Here is a 12,851-nt window from a genome sequence, read left to right as displayed (position 1 = left end):
TGACAGGTGGTGATAGGGGGTGATTGATGGGTAATTAGTGGGTGTTTAGAGAAGATAACAGATGTAAACGATACATTTGGGAGGTAATCTGACGGCGGGTTTGCGGGCGATCTAATGGTGTGGGTGGGTGATCAGATTGCCCGCAAGGGGCAGGTTAGGGGCTGATTGATGGGTGGCAGTGACAGGGGGTGACAGGGGGTGATTGATGGGTGATAGGTGATTGGCAGGTGATTGACAGGTGATCAGTGGGTTATTACAGGGAAGAACAGATGTAATTAATGCACTGGTGAATTGATAAGGGGGGGTCAGAGGGCAATCTGAGCGTGTGGGCGGGTGATTGGGTGCCCGCAAGGGGCAGATTAGGGTCTGATCTGATAGGTAACAGTGACAGGTGGTGATAGGGGGTGATTGATGGGTAATTAGTGGGTGTTTAGAGAAGATAACAGATGTAAACGATACATTTGGGAGGTAATCTGACGGCGGGTTTGCGGGCGATCTAATGGTGTGGGTGGGTGATCAGATTGCCCGCAAGGGGCAGGTTAGGGGCTGATTGATGGGTGGCAGTGACAGGGGGTGATTGATGGGTGATAGGTGATTGGCAGGTGATTGACAGGTGATCAGTGGGTTATTACAGGGAAGAACAGATGTAATTAATGCACTGGTGAATTGATAAGGGGGGGTCAGAGGGCAATCTGAGCGTGTGGGCGGGTGATTGGGTGCCCGCAAGGGGCAGATTAGGGTCTGATCTGATAGGTAAAAGTGACAAGTGGTGATAGGGGGTGATTGATGGGTGATTGATGGGTAATTAGTGGGTGTTTAGAGGAGAGAATAGATGTAAACAATGGATTTGGGAGGTGATCTGATGTCGGATCTGTGGGCGATCTATTGGTGTGGGGGGGTGATCAGATTGCCCGCAAGGGGCAGGTTAGGGGCTGATTGATGGGTGGCAGTGACAGGGGGTGATTGATGGGTGATTGATGGGTGATTGACGGGTGATTGACAGGTGATTGACAGGTGATTGACAGGTGATCAGGGGGATAGATGCATACAGTAAACAGGGGGGGGTAGTCTGGGGGGGGGGGGGTCTGGGGAGAATCTGAGGGGTGGGGGGTGATCAGGAGGGGGCAGGGAGCAGGGGGGGGATAAAAAAAAAATAGCGTTGACAGATAGTGACAGGGAGTGATTGATGGGTGATTAGGGGGGTGATTGGGTGCAAACAGGGGTCTGGGGGGTGGGCAGGGGGGGGGTCTGATGGGTGCTGTGGGCGATCTGGGGCAGGGGGGGGAGAAATCAGTGTGCTTGGGTGCAGACTAGGGTGGCTGCAGCCTGCCCTGGTGGTCCCTCGGACACTGGGACCACCAGGGCAGGAGGCAGCCTGTATAATACACTTTGTAAACATTACAAAGTGTATTATACACTTTGTATGCGGCGATCGCGGGGTTAACATCCCGCCGGCGCTTCCGTATAGCCGGCGGGATGTTGCGGCGAGCGAGCGGTGACAGGCGCCGGCGGAGGATCGCGTCACGGATGACGCGATCGCTCCGCCCATGCCCTTAAATGGACTGCCGCCTCTGTGGGTGAGGCCGTCCTGCAGGGCTCCACTTCCCCGCCGCCCCTGTGTAGTGGGCGGTCGGGAAGTGGTTAATGTTTTAAAGGGGAACTGAAGAGAGAGGTGTATGGAGGCTGCAATGTTTATTTCCTTTTAAGCAATACCAGTTGCCTGGCAGCCCTGCTGATCCTCTGCCTCTAATACTATTAGCCATAGCCCTTGAACAAGCATGCAGCAGATCAGGTGTTTCAGACTTTAAAGTCAGATCTGACAAGACTAGCTGCATGCTTGTTTCTGGTGTTATTCAGATACCACTGCAGAGAAATAGACCAGCAGGGCTGCCAGGCAACTGGTATTGATTAAAAGGAAATAAATATGGCAGCCTCCATATACCTCTTAGTTCAGTTCCCCTTTAAGATCCAGCAAACTGGTAACATACATCACAAATATTTCCCCCAAAACTGTTTATTTAGTGAATCTTTAGGCATGCAGAAAAATTGGTTATTTTATAAAATAACCAATATGAGTGGTTAATTTGATAAAAGATACATGGTTCATTATTTTAACCAGTTTTACATAACAAGCAAATCCACTTGGCTGAAGTGATAGATGATATCTATCGTTTTGTCAAAAGGTATTTTGCACTTATATCCCTTGAATCTATGACCACCTGTGACTGATGCCACATGCAACCAAGACAGGTTGAAAGTTGCACAAAGACAGGTTGAAACCGGCACGAACGTGAGATTTACACACTACACTGAATCTGCCGGATATTGTAATAATGTGGTAAGGTGATTAATTCTGCATACTACCCAGAATTATCAAATTAACATCATCATTATATATATATATATATATATATATATATATATATATATATATATATATATATATATATATATATATATATATATATTCATACACACATTTTCAGTTGAGAACAAATGAAAAAGAAATGTGCTACTAACCTTGTGGATGGGTAGTAAATTCTGCATATGCTTCCTTTCGTTCCCTCTGTTCCAGTGGAAGCTGCCATGGCATCTGGTGGGGCTTTGCCAGAAGTTTTACTTTGTAATTTTTATTGGGCTTTAAGTTGATAAAGTGATACTTATAACAGGCAGCCTTGACAATGTCAAATTCTTCATCATTCAGAAATATGACATGGCTATAATTGCTGTTGCTTGGGAGCCAGCTGAGTTCAGCAGACATTGGAGAGATATTGTCCACCTTGAGATGAGAAGGAGCAACAATGACATCTTTACCAACTAATAACGTACACTGCAGTTCATCAGAGAAGCCTCGATCTGTGACTGTTTGGATCGATATGCGGTAAGTAACTGTGGCAAGATCCAGTTTCTCAATGAGACTTTTGGTTCTACTCCCAAAGTTCAAGGTTGCACGGACTTCTTTTCCCACCAAGACATTATAACTGTGGATTGTACCCCAGCCCGGTGGCACTAGTGGTGGTTCCCAACCCACAATAACACTTTTGGCGAGTTGTTTGATAAGGGTTATTTTTCTAGGATAAGGCACAATGTCTTCTCCAATCTCATCAATGTTCACATCCATGGTCCCTGTGCCATTGTTCAGCAGACTGGACTCTATGTGAATGGGGGCTGTTATCTCTAGTTTGTGATCCCTTTGATGAAGAGGAGCTGAGTGATTGAGGACATTTTCCTCCTGTTCAGTGGCCAAAGTGCTTGATACATGAAACTCATCATTCTGGACAAAATCAACAAAATTTGAAGGTACAAGCCCTCTCTGGCCATCCAGTAGCTCTCCTATATAAGGAAAATATAATAATAAATACATGAAGAACATGGCTGAGCAGAAGAAAAAAATATTTTGTCAAAAACTTAATCGTAGACTTGTTGATGACTATGGATGGTCAACGAGATGCAAATAGTTCCAAGTTGATGCATGATTACATTTTGCATGCAAAGATATGCAGCTTGAACAATGGAATACCACCTTGGCAGAATTTGATTGGTGCATTTTCAAGCCACATACATTTGCATGCAAGATCTTCATAATCCTGTATGAACTCGGAATGAGTAGCATCTCAATGACCATCCTTATTCCTAACATGGATCAAGAGTAGTGGGAAGATAATAAGGAATACAATGCCTCCATCCTAATATCAGTAAATGAGAAAGTAATTCAATAGTATATTCTAAGAGAGGGATATATGCCAAATTAGCCAAGATGAGGTCTGACCTGTTACCATCATGCCCAAAATGCTTAGGTGATGACGGCATCTTATTTGATACAGTTATAAAATTCGGAATTTCTGGCAACAGGTTGTCCGAATTCTCTCTGGAGTGATAGATAACCCAATGGATTGCCACTCCAGACTGTCTACTAGGCATCTTTGCTAAAGGTCAGTTTACTCATTTTGAAAGCACAATGTTCAGAGAGGCATTTCTGCTCACCTGTAGAACTATAACTATCTGCTGGATCTCCTCATCTGTATCTACAATTCTAGCATGAATTGAGAGTGTGCATACCATGGGGAAATGGGCAAAATCCCTACTTACAGTAACTAAATGGTAAGTATAAATAAGCCGTTTTAACAGTTTTAACACTGTGAAAAATTTGAACATGTCAGCTTAGTTGAGATTACTAGTTTATCATTTATTTTGGTTTATAATTATTGTTTAATTAATCTTCTGCTATGATGGTACCCTACATGATATGACTTGTGTGATTTCAAGAAACTTTATAGTGTTAATTACATTTAATGCCAATTGACTACTGTGACTCAATCATTTCATTTGTGGTTTGTTTGTTTTTTTACAATTAGATTATTGATATTCCCAGCATAGATCGTAAAGTGTACCATTCTTTGTACACAATCATTTAAAAAATCCTGATTTCTTAAAAAATAAAATATTGTAAGCTTTTTATTGGAAAAGTACAAGCATTTACTGTGAAATCTTGACATTATATTATGTATGAAGGTGGCAAAACACAAAACAATAAAAAGTTTGATGTTCCATTTTTTTTATTAAAATGATCGGTTGTATAGAAAAAGGTAAACTTTAATTTTTTTCTTCTATCAATAAATGTGATTGAATTTCCTGGATTTAAAAAAAAAAAAAAAAAATCGGCCTTGGCAGAAAATTCTGATAATTTTTTTTGAAAATGAAATGGTGTAGGATAGATTGTAAATGTATTAATTTATAGACCCATGCATTTTTTAGGATGTTTCAAATCATTTTTCTTCATAATAGAGGGAAAATTGAACACACATATGTCATACATTGGTCAGATTTTTCAGAAGTTACAATCAATCATATGATATGTGTCGCCACCTTTATGGAGAGCTGTATTTGGGATCCAATCCATCATGGTTGAATTCACAGCAGAGTCAACTTTATTTTGTTGAACTAAACAAAGAGTATTTTATTATCCCTTATTCTGGTTGTTTTTTCCACTGATAGTTATAATTTCCACCATACTGAGGCTAGAACTATAATAATAATAATAACAATAATCCAAACACTTGTATAGCGCTTTTCTCCTGCTGGACTCAAAGCGCTCAAGAGCCGCTGGGACGTGCTCAGTGTTAGGGAGTCTTGCCTTGAACTCCTTACTGAATAGTTATTGACCCTAGCCAGGATTCAAACCCTCATCTCCCATGTCAAAGGTGGTGCCCTTAACCAGTACACTATCCAGCCACTTACAACTACATTATCATCATGGAAGAAGTGGTAGATAAAGATGAGGGTCCTGGAAAAGAACTCTAAAGATTTCTAGAAACATGAAGAAAAATATGTAAAATATTGAAACCCCCTGTGTGATTTATTGATTTAAGTTTAACCCTTTGGGGAAAATAGGTATGGGGTCTGCTGAAAGGAAGTGTGCATGCAGCTACTAGACAATTTGTGTGCCTTTCACACTGTACATCGCAAAAGTGCTGAAAAGTCACATTGTGCGTTAGATGTGTGGTGCGACTATACAGTGAAGCATACAGTGCAATGAAAGTATACTTCACTGCCACTGTAAACCCACAATTTGCCCGGAAAACACACGGCATGTCATTACAATGATATTGCAAAAGAACGTAATTGAAACAGCGTGAAAGAATGCTTAGCCTCTGACAAATCCATTAGCTCTCCTTTAGATCTGCCCAAACCATACTCCAAATTAATTGTACATCAATGAACCGGATCTATACCAAATATGTATTTTAGAAATAATATTAGGAGTTTCACAAAAATACCTTCATAAAACCCGTCTTCATCCATATCTCCATATACATAGAGGTATTTTCCTGCCACCAGGGGAAGTTCTGCCTCTGGGTTTTCATTTGGTCCATCAAATGGATTATAACTAATTTGGAAGAGGAGAACAAAAAGGTGGTGAGAGATCATTTAATTAAACAAGTGTAATGTGACTGGATGGAAATGGAACACGGATCATGTATTTTTAATTTATTTATTCACAGGGAACCTGAAGTGAGAGGGATATTGAGGCTGGCATGTGCCTTTCATTTTAAAAAATGCACATTGCCTGGCTGTCCTGCTTACCCCATGCCTCTAATACTAATAGACCCTAAGAAAGCATGCAGATTAGTCAGACTGAAGTCTGACTGGATTAGCTGCATGCTTGTTTCTGGTGTGTGATTTAGTCATTACTATGGCCAGAAAGATCAGCAAGGACCACCAGGCATCTGGTACTGTTTAAAAGAAAATAAATATGGCAGCCACCATATACCCCCCACTTTAGATTCCCTTTAAAAGCACCAGCATTTGTACTTCAATATTTTAGACCAAATGCAATTTAAAAAAAAATAAAAGTTATGAAAGAAATTAGTAATTAAAATAATTGTAATGATATAAAAAGCAGGCCCTTTATAACACAGTAACTACAACTCAGGTCAAATGAAATGGGTGAATGGTGAATGATAGCCCTCTATCCAGCAACAAAGAAGAGTCTGCAGACTAGGCGCTTTACTTTTTCCCTGTAAATTGCCTGTAAGTAAAAACCCTGAAAAAAGCTGCCCCCCCCCCTTCATTTCCAATAAAGGCAGCCTGGAAAGTAGGGTATCATTACCTGTAACGTGCAATACAAAGGTGGACTTTCCCAGAGTATCTTTGCTTTGAGGTATTCGTAGTCTGTTCATTATCCATCTAAAAAAAAAGGAAGAAAGTACTTTGAGCAATAGCCAAACCATTCCTATGACATGAATAACATGATGTAACTGGTGTAAAGCTCAGGGCAAGCTGTAAGTAACTTAAGATGGCTGCTCTGATTTCAAGAACAGACTTACAAACGACCCATTGATACAAAAGGCACGAGAATAGGAACAAGTGAGAACATTTTATTCAAAAAGACTTTCATTTTTGAGAAAATTGATTAAAAAAAAATGAAAGAAAAAATGGTTATTAAACTCAATAAAATGACATTTTGCTGAGCTACACTTTACTATATAGCAAGTTCCAAATTCTGCATACACATTTTATACCAACTCTGTGACAAGGCGTTGGGAACCTCTGGGGGATTGCGCGGATTATGTCAAATCAATTCAAATTCATAATAACGTAAAATCGAAATTGTGAAATTTTACATGAAATTTTGCTTAAGCAAAACTAGCACATTAGGATCATCACTAGGACAGAAGGAGGCACAAAGGGGAACGGGGACAGAGGTGGTACAGAGGGACAAAGTGAAGGCAGAGGGACACAGTGAAAGCAGAGGTGACACAGAGGGGGACACTGAGGGAACAGGGGGACAAAGATGGTACAAAGGAACACACTGGAGGCAGAGGGACACAGTGTAGGCAGAAGTGACACAGAGAGGGACACTGAGGGAACAGGGGGACAGAGGTGACCATGGCAGGGGGGGGGGAAGAGGAGGCACTGAGGGGGGCACTGAAGGCACATGGTACAGAGGTGACACGGGGACACTAGAAGCACAGAGAGGCACGGAAGTGGTACGAGGACAGAGATGGCACAGTGATCAGACTTAAACACGGATTCAGGTTAAGGACGAACCTGCAGTCCCTATCTCCTTCATTAATCGGGGACAACATTTATTAAGAATAGGAAGTGCAATATATAATTCTGTAATGCATAAGGTAACTGAGCTATAACCTTTATAATCTGCCCAATAATTATGCAACAGTGAAAAAAGGACAATGGAATTTTGTGGGACCAAGTGAAAAAAAAAAAACCATTCAAAACTTACATCGGATTCAAACCTGTGCCTTGGACTGCCAGATCGCGATCTTGTCTGGAAAATGGGTTTTACAGATAGTTGCTCTGGCTTGTCCCCTGTGAGTTGAAGCGGACGTATAAACTCAGTAATTAAAGACCGGCTACCTGTGGGACTTTCATTACCTGTGTAAAAATTGCATACAACGTTACACAAGGTTTAGCTTTTTTTTTTTGCTTTTTAAATCAGGTTTATATTGACTCATTTTAAAATTGTATTATACTTCAGGCAATACTTGCATTTACTGATGTTTCCTTCTTACAGCTTACTGTGTCAGAGAACGTGTTGTCTGATCTGCTGCCTGGACACATTACTTAGAATAAACAGGCGGCCATAAAACTGTCATAACATAAGTGCTTCCATAGATATTCCAAAGAATCTAAGCAGCTGCCTTGTGAAACCAGCAGTAGGGTATGGGATCAGGACCATTTCTTTCAACAACGAACTTGAACAAGACTCAGGGTCCATTATAAGTTACTGATGCTTATTACTATGGGAGTAGTTGATAAAGACAAAATAGTCTTCACAATCACTAAAACCTGATGTTATCCACCTATTTCATAGTTCAAGAGATGGCAGATACCATTACTTTGGAGCAAGAAAGGTCATGGAAATCTGTGCTCATATCAGCTGCGCAAATATGCTTATAATGTGTCTAAAAAGTTGTTATACATTGATCTCATATCCACCAGCGTGCCAACACAAAAAGTTAATCAAGACAACAGGCAACAATGGAGTTTTCTTTTGGGGGTATTTCTTTCATCAGATTCAGAATAACCTTTCATAACTCCATCCTTCTCCCTTGGACATACACCTCACCCACCCTTATGTGTCCATCTCCCCCACCCCTTAGATAGACTGTAAGCTTTTAAGGCACAGCCCTCTTCCCCACCATATGAACTCGATGACTCATCCGTTATATTTATTTTTACATCATTATGTCACTATTTTGTGTATGATTGTTAAACGATAGAATGCCCCTGCGTGAAATTGTTTGATGTTGTAATATCTCCCCTATATATTGTGCAGCGCTGCATAATATCTTAGCGCTTTATAAATAAAGTTTAAAAACAGCAAAAATAATAACTGTATTGTATTTCGGACAATGTATGGTGGCAGGTAAGTAAAAACGTGCAAAACAAGTGCGACGACCAGCCTAGTGAGAATGGTTACTGTCTGTTCTCATAAGCTTCTACTGATTCCATTTGATTACATGAGCATCTGGTTAGTCTAGCTGATCCAGTCAAATCTCGGATCGCACATCCTTCTATTATAAAAATTATCACACATTAATGTGAAAATATCCCATTGCTTTGTGTCCGCTCCATTCAGTTCCAATAAAGGGAACATTTTTTTTCTCCTAGTGTAAACCAGGCCTTAAAGGACAACTGAAGTGAGAGTAATATGGAGGAGACAATATTTATTTCCTTTTAAGCAATACCAGTTGCCTGGCTTTCCCGCTGATTCTCTGCCTCTAGTACAGCCATAGACCCTGAACAAGTATGCAGATCAGGTGTTTCTGACATTTTCAGAATTAGCTGCATGCTTGTTTCTGGTGTTATTCAGGCACTACTGCAGCCAAATAGTCAAGCAGGGCTGCCAAGCAACCGTTTTATTTAAAAGTAAATAAATATGACAGGCTCCATATACTTCTTACTTCAGTTGTCCTAACGACCGCCTAACGCCGATAGGCGTCGGCAGGTCGAAGTGGTGTTTCCATGGAAATGGGCACTCGTTCGAGCGGCCGTTCCATGTCAGTTCACGGAGGGTGTCTCCGTAAACATCCTCCGAGCCTCCAATCGCGGCTCGCAGGCTAATTGTAAACACGCCGTGAAGAAATACCCAGTGTGTACATCAATACGGCGCTGCTGCACAGCAGCGCCGTAAAGGAGATCGGCGATCCCCGGCCTCTGATTGGCCGGGGATTGCCGGCATCTGATAGGCTTAAGCCTATCAGAGGCGGCGCAGGATGGATCTCCGTCCTGTGCCGCCCACAGCAAGGAGGGGAGGGAGGGAAGGGGAAGGACGGCAGAATAGCGCTGCGGAGGGGGGCTTTGAGGAGCCCCCCCTCAAAACCTAAACAGCCGGCGGGGATCAGACCCCTCCAGCAGGACATCCACCCCTAGTGGGGAAAAAAGGGGGGAAGTCTGATTGCCCTGGCTGAAACACGATCTGTGCTGTGGGCTGAAGAGCCCACGCAGCACAGATAAGGGGAAAATCCCCTGGTCCTTAAGTGGTTAAGGGTACTAATGGAGTGCCATTAAAAATGTTTATTAAAATCAGATCTCTAAAATATGAATTCTGGTCTATTTATCGGCAAAAGCACTGTTCGGTTTGCTAAATACATTGGCCTTTATTCTGTTAACTTTTTTCCTAAGTTTTTTGGCCAGGAGAGATTGTCACACCTTATCAATAAAATACCTCTAACCTTCCTGGCGGTATGGACGAGCTCAGCTCGTCCATAGCCGCCGAGGCTGATATCTCTGGCCCTGCTGGGCCGATTTCCTCCAAATAAAGTACGCCCCACGCAGCTAGCACTTTTGCTAGCTGCGTGTGGTCTTCGATCACTGCCGCTCAGCTGCGATCCGCTGCCTGCAGTGGCGGAAGAGGGTCCCCCCCGCCAGAGCCCTGCGTTGCCTGGACCAATCACTTTCAGGCAGCGCAAAGGGCTGGATCGGAGGCGTCTGACGTCATCCCGATCGTCGCCATGGCGACGGGTATCGCCGACAGCGATCAGAAGGGTGCACCATGTGCGCCCTCTAGTGGCCTTAATGCTGCCAACTTTCAGTTGGCAGCATGGAAAGAAAAAATGACGAAAAAAAAACCCTGCCGCCGCCACCCTGGCAATTTAAACAGAACGCCAGGGTGGGGGAGCTCACAGCATGCAAGAAAATACTCAGAATAAGTTTTACAACACTTTTTACTACTTTTGGAGCCTTTTTTCGATTGCTAAGTTTTTAGAGAAGACAAACCTATATCCTGGAAGAAAACTCAGGAGAAAGATTAATTGCATACGGGCTATTTAAAAAAAAAAAAAAAAACATTTTAAATGCAAGGCATTAGGGAAATATATGTATGCATTGTTTTGTTTAATCCACACGCAGTTAATTACATTGCTCCGACTGTGATGGTGTATAGGCAATATCCTACACGTCTTCTATGTTCAACAAGCAAATCAAATAAACATTTTGTACTACTAGCGCTAAGGAGATGCCCTTACGGTACTGAGGCAAAGCACTTATGCAACTGAGTAGAGTAATTCAGCATCTAATTCAATCTAATAGCCATTTTAGTGTCTGAAGTGGCTACTGGTGACACATATACATTTCTAAGTATTACTTTTATGTCATTTAAACTGACAAAAACACTTTCACAATTTAAAAGTGCTGATTATAAATACCTCAATTTCCTATGGACACACTGTGCCCTAGAAAAGCGAGAATGTTCAAATACAGTGTGCCAACAATAGATACGGGATATCATATTAATGATACTAATTGCAGGTGAACATTATTGCTGACAATTTGAAATATAGTTACATAGTTACATAGTTACATAGTTACTTTGGTTGAAAAAAGACATACGTCCATCGAGTTCAACCAGTACAAAGTACAACTCCAGCCTGCTCCCTCACATATCCCTGTTGATCCAGAGGAAGGCGAAAAAACCCTTACAAGGTAAAAATTCCTTCCCGACTCCAGATGGCAATCAGATAAAATCCCTGGATCAACATCATTGGCATTACCTAGTAATTGTAGCCATGGATGTCATTCAACGCAAGGAAAGCATCTAAGCCCCCTTTAAATGCAGGTATAGAGTTTGCCATAACGACTTCCTGTGGCAATGCATTCCACATCTTAATCACTCTTACTGTAAAGAACCCTTTCCTAAATAAATGGCTAAAACGTTTTTCCTCCATGCGCAGATCATGTCCTCTAGTCCTTTGAGAAGGCCTAGGGACAAAAAGCTCATCCGCCAAGCTATTATATTGCCCTCTGATGTATTTATACATGTTAATTAGATCTCCTCTAAGGCGTCTTTTCTCTAGACTAAATAAACCCAGTTTATCTAACCTTTCTTGGTAAGTGAGACCTTCCATCCCACGTATCAATTTTGTTGCTCGTCTCTGCACCTGCTCTAGAACTGCAATATCTTTTTTGTAATGTGGTGCCCAGAACTGAATTCCATATTCCAGATGTGGCCTTACTAGAGAGTTAAACAGGGGCAATATTATGCTAGCATCTCGAGTTTTTATTTCCCTTTTAATGCATCCCAAAATTTTGTTAGCTTTAGCTGCAGCGGCTTGGCATTGAGTACGATTATTTAACTTGTTGTCGATGAGTACTCCTAAGTCCTTCTCCAAGTTTGATGTCCCCAACTGTATCCCATTTATTTTGTATGGTGTTAGACCATTGGTACGACCAAAATGCATGACTTTACATTTGTCAACATTGAATTTCATCTGCCATGTATGTGCCCATATAGCCATCCTATCCAGATCCTGTTGCAATATAACACTATCTTCCTTAGAGTTGATGATTCTGCACAATTTTGTATCATCTGCAAAAATAGCAACATTGCTCACTACTGTATCCACTAGGTCATTAATAAATAAATTGAAGAGCACTGGACCCAGTACAGACCCCTGTGGGACCCCACTGCTAACAGTCTCCCATTTTGAGTATGATCCATTGACCACAACTCTTTGTTTTCTGTCCATTAGCCAGTTCCCTATCCAAGCACACAGACTCTTCCCCAGTCCTTGCATCCTCATCTTTTGCACCAGACTTTTGTGGGGAACAGTGTCGAAGGCCTTAGCAAAGTCTAAGTATATCACATCTACAGCATTCCCAATATCCATATTAGCATTCACTACCTCATAAAAGCTGAGCATGTTAGTCAAACAGGACCTGTCTTTAGTAAACCCATGTTGATGCTGAGAAATAAGATTATTTTCTACTATATGGCTGCAGCAAGTGACGTCACGCCATCATCCGGTAAGATCCACGAGAAGCTGGGCCAGAATGTTAGAGGACAATTCTGTAATTATGCCTCTGAGTCACAGGCAAAGACTCAACCT

At 41.8% G+C, this 12,851-nt stretch overlaps 1 protein-coding gene and 1 long non-coding RNA gene across 20 annotated transcripts in view; one reads left to right on the top strand and one right to left on the bottom strand.

Annotated features, from left to right (window-relative positions):
• RIMBP2 (RIMS binding protein 2) overlaps positions 1 to 12,851 on the bottom strand; it is a 591,563-nt gene that overhangs the window by 131,383 nt on the left and 447,329 nt on the right. For all 19 annotated transcript variants that reach the window (XM_068243476.1, XM_068243541.1, XM_068243461.1 and 16 more), the window contains 4 exons: positions 7,745 to 7,896; positions 6,611 to 6,687; positions 5,778 to 5,887; positions 2,521 to 3,333 (listed from right to left, as the gene is read on the bottom strand). In XM_068243476.1, coding sequence (XP_068099577.1) covers positions 2,521 to 3,333; positions 5,778 to 5,887; positions 6,611 to 6,687; positions 7,745 to 7,896 — 1,152 coding nt within the window. The remainder of the gene's footprint in view (positions 1 to 2,520; positions 3,334 to 5,777; positions 5,888 to 6,610; positions 6,688 to 7,744; positions 7,897 to 12,851) is intronic.
• LOC137524119 (uncharacterized) overlaps positions 12,733 to 12,851 on the top strand; it is a 31,342-nt gene continuing 31,223 nt past the window's right edge. Inside the window, exon 1 of the long non-coding RNA XR_011022634.1 lies at positions 12,733 to 12,768. This is a non-coding gene — a long non-coding RNA (uncharacterized lncRNA). The remainder of the gene's footprint in view (positions 12,769 to 12,851) is intronic.

Source organism: Hyperolius riggenbachi, chromosome 1 (assembly GCF_040937935.1).
Source record: "Hyperolius riggenbachi isolate aHypRig1 chromosome 1, aHypRig1.pri, whole genome shotgun sequence".
Taxonomy (NCBI): domain Eukaryota; kingdom Metazoa; phylum Chordata; class Amphibia; order Anura; family Hyperoliidae; genus Hyperolius; species Hyperolius riggenbachi.
The sequence above is the reverse complement of the archived record's forward strand: the minus strand, read 5'-3'. Positions and strand labels throughout refer to the sequence as shown.